Consider the following 8,926-nt stretch of genomic DNA (forward strand, 5'->3'; position numbering starts at 1 on the left):
TTTTTCAGATCCTCACCCCCCTACTTCAGTTTTTTTCATTCTGTTGATTTGTGTTTTTTGCACCATTTTTACAGTACCTTGATCTTTATCCCACTAGTTATTAGATTGCCAGTCATTAAGGGGTAGGCGGGAGCTTTGAGAGAAAGCAAGCTCTACCTCTGCTGAGATGGCTGCCTCCACATACAGACATAGGTCCAGATCCACAGAGAAATTACGCCGGCGTATCTATTGATACGCTGCGTCGTTTCTATTGATCCGCCGCGTCGTTTCTAAGATGGCCCGTTGTATCTTTGTTTTGTATCCACAAAACAAGATACGACTGAATGTGGGCTCGATCCGACTGGCGTACGTCTTAGTACGCCGTCGGATCTTAGGTGCATATTTACGCTGGCCGCTAGGTGGCGCTTCCTTCGATTTCTGCATAGAGTATGCAAATTAGCTAGATACGCCAATCCACAAACGTACGTCCGCCCGGTGCTTTTTTTTTACGTGGTTTACGTAAGGCTTTTTTCGGCGTAACGTTACCCCTGCTCTATGAGGCGTACGCAGTGTTAAGTATGGACGTCGGGCCAGCGTAGAATCTTCCGTTGTGTACGTCGTTTGCGTAAAACGTTCGCGAATAGGGCTTTGGGTAGAATTACGTTCACGTCGAAAGCATTGGCTTGTTGCGGGTTAATTTCGAGCATGCGCACTGGGATACCCCCACGGACGGCGCATGCGCCGTTCACAAAAAACGTCAATTACGTGGGGTCAATAGGAACTACCAGAAAACACGCCCCCATCTCATCCATTTGAATTGCGCGCCCTTACGCCGACACAACTACACTACGCCGCCGTAACTTACGGCGCAAATTCTTTGTGGATAAGGAAAATACGTTGTAAGTTACGGCGGCGTAGTGTATCTGAGATACGCTACGCCAGACGTATAGATGCGCCAAGGTACGTGGATCTGGCCCATAGTGCAGAACAAGGCATGGTAAGTCCCTAACAGGGGTAAAGATCGGCTGCAGGAAGCCTACAGGCAATACTGGTCGCTAATTGTTTTCACCTTACCATTTTTGGGCTTCCACAGGCCAAGCCTTTCCTCATCGTGTAAGTCATATTTTATATATTCAGTTGCTGCAGATTTGTTCCTGTTTTTCTCTTCATGAGCTCATGTGTGTTCAGTGTTCATGAACATATTTTGATTTATACCCTCCCTATTCATTTTATTCTTTGAGCGCTCTCCTTGATGGAATACTAACCCACGGAAATTGCCAGGTCAGTAGGGATTGCTTTAATTACTGCATGCCAGAGCCTGTTTTTTCTGACACTGAGCAATAAAATCCTGATAGGAGACACAAGATCACAATCACTTGCTAGCAGGAGCACTGTTTATACTTTGAGTACAGAATGCATCTTGTATGCATTTGGAAATTAAGTAGTTCCTATTGTTCGTATAACTAATGCACATAACTATAGTAAAAGGGTAATTCCACCCAAAAGTGACATTTAGATTTTTGGTAGTTGCTGGAAAGTTACATAATGTAACAGTTTCTTGTGTCTCACGGGGACCAACAGTGGTAAGAAGTATGGGCCAGATTCTCGTACCTTTGCGGCGGCGCTACGTAACCCGTTTACGTTACACCGCCGCAAGTTTTTAGTGTAAGTGCCTGATCCACAAAGCACTTGCCTGTAAACTTGCGGCGGTGTATCGTAAACACGTCCGGCGCAAGCCCGCCCAATTCAAATGGGGCGTGTACCATTTAAATTAGGCGCGCTCCCGCGCCAGACGTACTGCGCATGCTCAGTTTAGAAATTCCCGCCGCGCTTTGCGCGATGTGACGTCATTTTTTAGAACGGCGACGTGCGTAGCGTCCATTCGTATTCCCGGACGTCTTACGCCAAAAAAAAAAATCGATTTTATAGTAAGTGCAGCCATTACTGATAAATTATTTATGATCAGAATTTTGACACTTAGCGTAACAACTTCTGCTTTAAAGGGGTTGTAAAGGTTCGTTTTTATTTTCTAAATAGGTTCCTTTAAGCTAGTGCATTGTTGGTTCACTTACCTTTTCCTTAGATTTTCCTTCTAAAATTTTTTTTTTTTTTCTTTGTCTGAATTTCTCACTTCCTGTTTCTCCTCAGTAAGCTTGCCACCATCATCCAAGCCGGTAGATTTTTGAATCCAGTGCTGTGCATATCTTGGCTGTGATTAAGCGCCTGCCATGGGACTGGAAGTCCCCTGATCCTTGGGTTATTACTGTTTTCTATTTATTTTTTTGTTTTGATTTTTTACTGAACTTTCTGATGAATAAATTTGTAAAAAAAAAATTGAGAAAAGGAGAATTTGTATAAATGTAAAACCATACTTGCCAACTATGATAAATCCACCACATGCTTGCAAGTATGAAACGACAGCTACCTATCCACCCTCTGGGATCTGCTATACCTGACGGCTGTGGCAGGCAGTGCTTGGGGTGTCTGATGACATCCTTGAGTGGAGCTGATGATGGGTTAATGGTGTCTTATTATGCATCAGTAGCACACATAGAAGGGTGACAATGCAATGCTCCATGCAATGCTGTATTCTGGCTTAGGCCAACAAGGCCCAGGCCTAGGGCAGCACTTTGCAGGGGTAGCATGGAAAGAGTCCCCACCGGCTTGCGCTACAGTTAATGTTAGTGTAGCGCCAGTCTTATGGGGTGGAGTGGGCTGAGCGGCAAATTAGTCTAACAAAGACAAATCTCCTGCGCTCCGGTATTTTTGGAAGATGTTTAAGAGATGGTAAAATTCAATTAAAAAGTATCTTCCAGAGTCTTGCAGCCCTCCTCAGAATCGTGGGAATTCATGAGACTAAAAAAGAAAAAAGAGAACGGAGGGCGCACCGACCTAGTGTGATACTGATAAATGAGTTTTATTAAAATTGTTAAAACAAATCATCATACTCACAAGTGGAGTTTTAAAAACAGGCCTTGAAAGACAATACAGCAGAAGTCAAACACCATCAGCAGAACACGATACTTGCTTCGATCTATGACCGTGGTTAGGGCTGACGCGTTTCGGGGGCGTGCCCCTTTCTTCAGAGCTTGGTGGTCTGCAGTGTTCCCTCTCTGTGGGACTTGTGACAATTTATACATACAGACATAAGTGTGTGGGCATGTGCTGAAGGGACACCCCTCCCACAACGTAGGAGGTACACATCCGGGACCCCACCCCCACCCCTCAGCCAAGCCCATACCTCCAGGATTGTACCCAGCCATCAATACAAATAAAAGCTAATCAAAACATTATATATATAAAAACAGTGTATAAAGTGGCAATATTTATACGAGCTCTGAAGAAAGGGGCACGCCCCCGAAACGCGTCAGCCCTAACCACGGTCATGGATGGAAGCAAGTATCGTGTTCTGCTGATGGTGTTGGACTTCTGCTGTATTGTCTTTCAAGGCCTGTTTTTAAAACTCCACTTGTGAGTTTAATGATTTGTTTTAACAATTTTAATAAAACTCATGTATCAGTATCACACTAGGTCGGTGCGCCCTCCGTTCTCTTTTTTCTTTTTTAGGCAAATTAGTCTAGCACCCCCATAAAGCGGCTGCACTGCTTCCGGTATGCAGGCGGCCGGCATTCCGCAACTGTGAGGGGGGGGGGGGCTACTTTTTGACTGTCTTATCATCCTGGACCGCAAACCTTCCTCACTGTGCTATATGTTTCTGCTGCACCATTGGCATGGTTATATCTTCTTAGTCCTTTGCTCTCCCTCCCTCAGGCCCTCAGAACTAGTGTCCCCACTCGAAAAATTCAGGGGTGTGGCCTTGGAAGAAAGGGGTGGGTCATATTTAAATTAGGGGGTGCACTAGTTTAGTCAGGCATAGGGCAGCACAAAACCTAAATACACTACTGGCTCCATGCAGTTCATGTACGACATTGATGCAATATGGTCCAGACATTGGGAGAAGAGGTTGGGAGGAAAGTAAAAAAAAAAAAAAAAAAGAACAGTGTATAGAACAGAAAAAAATTAGATATAGTTATTTTTTAGTATGAGGATTTAGATTTGTTAACACTGTCATGTGGAGTGAAAAATAAGTCCCAGCGCAGTACACTGGCATGTACAGTTCATATGTTGCCAGAAATCATCCAGGCCTGCGCAGAGAAGGTAAGAGCTTTTGCAGTGATGGAGGTGAACTTGGTCTGTATTTGTCCATACATCCATGTGGGGGGGAGGGGGGGGGGCAATCTACCGCCTCTTCTGTGCCTTCGCATACAATGCATCACCCCAACAATGACGGGTCTGTTAAATAGGGTTTTCTTCAACCTATAGTAAAAATACGTCATTACTTTAACGTTAAATAACAGGGTTATGGCAGCAGCTAGCTGCCATAACCCTGTATTTTTTTATTTATTTTTTACTATGGCTTATTCTCCGTAAGATAAGTGGGTTTTGTGGGCGGATTCGCCGTGGCCTTATTTAGAAAAGAAAGCATACTATCATAAAAGCGATAAGCCCACTCTAGGCTTGTAATGAGTCCACTTTCCGTTATTCTCTATGGATGAATACACTTGTGCAGTAGAGTACAGCCTTCTGGATTAGAAAAGACCATTTCTTGGCTTAGGAAAAGGCCTTCAAGCACATGTATTGCATAATGTACACATAACAGCGTTTGTAATGATTACCACATTGCTATGGTGATTTCATTTTATTCTGAATCTATAGGTAAGTGTTGTACTATGTCAACCTGGTCAAAGCTTACACTGGTCTCATGACCTTCCATGAGTCCCACATATCAGGGCTCTGGGGATTGGCTGCTTTGATACCTTACACTTCATCAAGGGAGGGAGTGCAAAGAATCACATGCCCACCCATACCCTAAAGCAGGGGTGCCCGCCCGGGGGACACGTGTGTCTGATGTGGCCCGCGACCTCCTGCTTCGGGATAGCAGGTTCACAAGCTCAGATTGCAGCATGCCGACCCGTGTGAAAGCAGCCTTAGCCCCATTTCACATGATCGGTTCAACCCACGCAGACCCTCCATTCATCTCTATGTAGAGGCAGATGTAAACGGACTTGTGTCCATTTGCACCCACCTACCTCCAATCCACAAAAAAAAACAGAAGGGGATCTGTCCCCTTCCATCTGGTTGGATTGGATGGGAGGGCCCGCAGAGTAGAGTGGGTTGTGTCCGTGTCCGCTCTGCATATACAGAGCAGACACTGATTCTGTCTTCCCTCCGCTCCATTTATTGTGGCCCGCGACCAGTTACCAAGTCGCTTATGTGGCCCTCGCTCTTCAAAAGGTTGGGCATCCCTGCCCTAAAGTATTTCTATGGCTCCAACTTATGAAGGTGATGGTGTTTGAGGGGAGGTAAGTATCCATAGCATAGACCAAGTACTTGTTCACTTTAAGCTCATCACTTTCACAGGTGGACACAGGAAAACAATGGCTGTAGTAAGACTTTAGATATATCGAGCCCTTTCATTCTTGTTGATGAGCTGAATGATTTGTGAGCCTGAGACCCTCCAACCTCTTTGCTAGAAGCCTGGTTTATCTAATGAAAGTCTCTCGTGCGTCTCCTGCCTCTTCATGACACTGTAGATCAGTGGTTCTCAACCTGGGGGTCAAATTACGATTTGCCAGAGGTCACCGAATCCTGGGCTGTTCCTGAAGCCCGTGCTGCTCTCCCAGCCTCTTTGCGGCTGCCCAGCAGGCCTGTCCCTGGAGCCTGTGGCCACCCAGCTGGACTGTTCCTGGAGCCTGCAGCCACCCACTCAGCCTCTTTGCAGCCGCCCATTCAGTTTACGGCATGGGTGGGGGCAGAGACTAGAGGTCTGCTGACTGGTGAGGAATGTGAAGTGGGAGGGGCTGGAGGAGACCCATTTTCTGATTTTGGCATAGGTGTCACTGCCTTGGATGCTGACAACCCACGCTACGAAAATAATTTTACTGTTGGGGGTCCCCACAACTTGGGAAATTTTATCAAGGGGTCATGGCACTTGAAAGGTTGAGAAGCACTGCTGTAGATGAAATTATGAGCTTCTTGTATTTGTGAAGAGGGCCAATTCTTGCCTCTTGACCTCTTACTATCCGACATTGTCATTTCGTCTCCTTCTAGTTCTTGTTTTGATTTAAGTCCATCTTTTCCTCCTCAGTATGAGTTTAAAGCGAAGAACATCAAAAAGAAGAAAGTGAGCCTCTTGGTATCCGTAGATGGGGTAAAAGTGATCCTAAAGAAGAAGAACAAGGTAATTGACATTTTACTGTAGGGTAATAGTAAGTTGTCTATTTTATTCTTAGTAGCCAGTGTTATATAACAAGGTCATGTTCATTTTTAGTCATATGTTATAGATCTAAATATCTTATTTGTATTATCCTTATTACCTTTCTATTGGCTCATTTATGGTTTCATCATCTGTATATCCCCATACAGAGTAAAAAAAAAGTGACAGTTATTTTTCTTTTCAGCTAAAAACTTTATCAATCTCCTTATTCTTGCTTTAAAAAGAAACCTAAAATCTATGGCTGAGTAAAATACAATTTTGATATTAATTGGTTATTGAAATATTGATCAGAGATTGGTCTAGATTACTAGGTTATAAAATATTTTTTCCTCCCCTTAAATTCTGTATCTATTTTTTGCACTTGTCATTTTCTTTATAGAGAAAGATGTGAAGCATTTTACCCTATTTACATTTTTGTTTTATGGATCTGAATATAACACACTGATGCAATGTAAAGGCACCTTGTCCTTGATCGCTGTGGCTTTTTCTAGTCCAGATAATCTGTAATAACTCATGTGTTGGACATAAATAAGATGGAATTATTGGAGTAAAAGTTTCTCTTGTTGCAGAAGAAAGAGTGGGCCTGGGACGAGACCAAGATGATGGTCATGCAGGATCCTATCTACAGGTTAGCATCTAATATGTGTACCTATCAACAGTGTATGCTTGATAAACGGACAGCAGATACAATAACCCGAACCTAGTGTCATACCTGGGGAATCTTGAAGCCCTGTGGACTCTATGCAGATATCAACTTTAACTTTGACATGGTCTCTGACCTGCCTGGAGTGCTGTAGTTTGAGGATCCCTGCTATAGAGGGATATGCTTTGTTCATATTTCAACACTATAGGGCAGATGCACAGAGATCTGCACCGGCGCAGCGTATGGGAGAAACGCTACGCCGCTGTAACTTACTTTGCCAGACTTCGAATCCTCAAAGATTTTGCGCCGTAAGTTACGGCGGCGTAGTCTATCTCTGGCGTCGTAACGGCGCATAATTCAAATCGGCGATTAGGGGGCGTGTTTCATTTAAATGAAGCGCGTCCCCGCGCCGAATGAACTGCGCATGCGCCGTCCCTAAATTTTCTGCCGTGCATTGCTCTAAATGATGTCGCTAGGACGTCATTTTTTTTTAACATAGACGTGAATTAGGTCCATCCTGATTCACGGACGACTTGCGCAAAAAAAAAAAATTCTAATTAAACGCGGGAACGACGGCCATACTTAACATGGCAAGTCTAACTATACGCCGCAAAACACCAGCTTTAACTATACGCCGGAAAAAGGCAAATAGAGACGACGTAAAAGAATGTGACGGCCGCGCGTACGTTCGTGGATTGTCGGAAATAGCTCATTTGCATACTCAACGCGAAAAACAACGCAAACTCCACCCAGCGGACGCCGAAGTATTGCATCTAAGATCCGAAGGCGTACGAAGCCGTACGCCTGTCGGATCTAACCCAGATGCCGTCGTATCTTGGTTTGAGGATTCAAACTAAAGATACGACGCAGGAAATTTGAAAAGTACGCCGGCGTATCAGTAGATACTCCGGCGTACTCGCTTTGTGGATCTGCCCCTTAAGAGGGATATGCTTTGTTCATATTTCATATCTGAGGTTTACAGCCACTGTAAATGGCACTCTAGATAAAGATAATGTCCAAACATTGGAGGTGCCTGCTTTTATATTATGGTGGCCGTTTATTTATTGAAAACTGGTTACATATTTTTTATTTTATTTTTTTGAACCTCAGAGGATAAAAAGGGAAATGTAATTAATAGGAGATTTGAATACAATTCACAGTTGACAGGACTTATACAGTTAATGCTTATGTTTTCTTTGACTATAGTTCTCCAGTCTTGGCCTTGGCATTTCTAATGTACTGAAATAATTTGACTTTTCATGTGAAAATAGTTACAATATGGCACATTAAGAATAACAGATTTTTGCAAACAAAATACATTTTGATATATGTGATGCTTACTGTTTAAAAACTAGAAAGGTAGGAAAGTGGAGGTGGTTTATACACTATATTGATGTCCTTGAACCCAGACATTCATTGCAAATAACCCATGCTGGCAGTGACCATAAAGGTAATATTGTATAATATGTCATTCATTGCGGTTTCTGCAAGGCTCTCTTATGGAAATCTCAAGCTGCTGTAGCTCTACTCCTCTAAATGGGCACATGTAAAACACTGTGTAGCATTTCCTAAATATGGTGACACTAAGAAGCCCCTCCTCCTTATTGCAATGCCGCATTCTCTTTTTACCAAGTTGTTGCAATGCAATGGGTGCAGAAGGTTGTTCTGCGATGACATACATCAGGAGTGGAATTATCAATAAAAATGTATAAATTATAAATACGTCAGGAGTCATTACTGTGATTGTGCCTATCACTGTTCATTTATGTGCTACGTTCATAGGTGTGCGCACAGGTTGTGTCAGGTGTGCCTGTGCACACCCGAATCACCCCGCGTGGCAAGTATTCCTCCTGTTTAGACCCCTGAAATGTCACCAAATAAAACAAATGTCTCCTTTTTCTTTTTTTCTTCTAAAAAATGGTAAAAAAATATATACAAAAATTGTAAAAAAAAGAAAATAATAAAAACTACCGACACTGTCCACTGCCCCACTGAAACCAATCCCTGACCTTATGACACCACCCACT

The 8,926-nt window shown here is 43.4% G+C and overlaps 1 protein-coding gene across 2 annotated transcripts in view; it reads left to right on the forward strand.

The window, feature by feature from the left end:
• Positions 1–8,926, forward strand: part of LOC120945776 (carboxyl-terminal PDZ ligand of neuronal nitric oxide synthase protein-like) — a 158,350-nt gene that overhangs the window by 92,555 nt on the left and 56,869 nt on the right. For both annotated transcript variants that reach the window (XM_040360171.1, XM_040360172.1), the window contains exons 3-4: positions 6,128–6,220; positions 6,826–6,884. In XM_040360171.1, the coding sequence (XP_040216105.1) occupies positions 6,128–6,220; positions 6,826–6,884 (152 nt within the window). The remainder of the gene's footprint in view (positions 1–6,127; positions 6,221–6,825; positions 6,885–8,926) is intronic.

Source organism: Rana temporaria, chromosome 7 (assembly GCF_905171775.1).
Source record: "Rana temporaria chromosome 7, aRanTem1.1, whole genome shotgun sequence".
Taxonomy (NCBI): domain Eukaryota; kingdom Metazoa; phylum Chordata; class Amphibia; order Anura; family Ranidae; genus Rana; species Rana temporaria.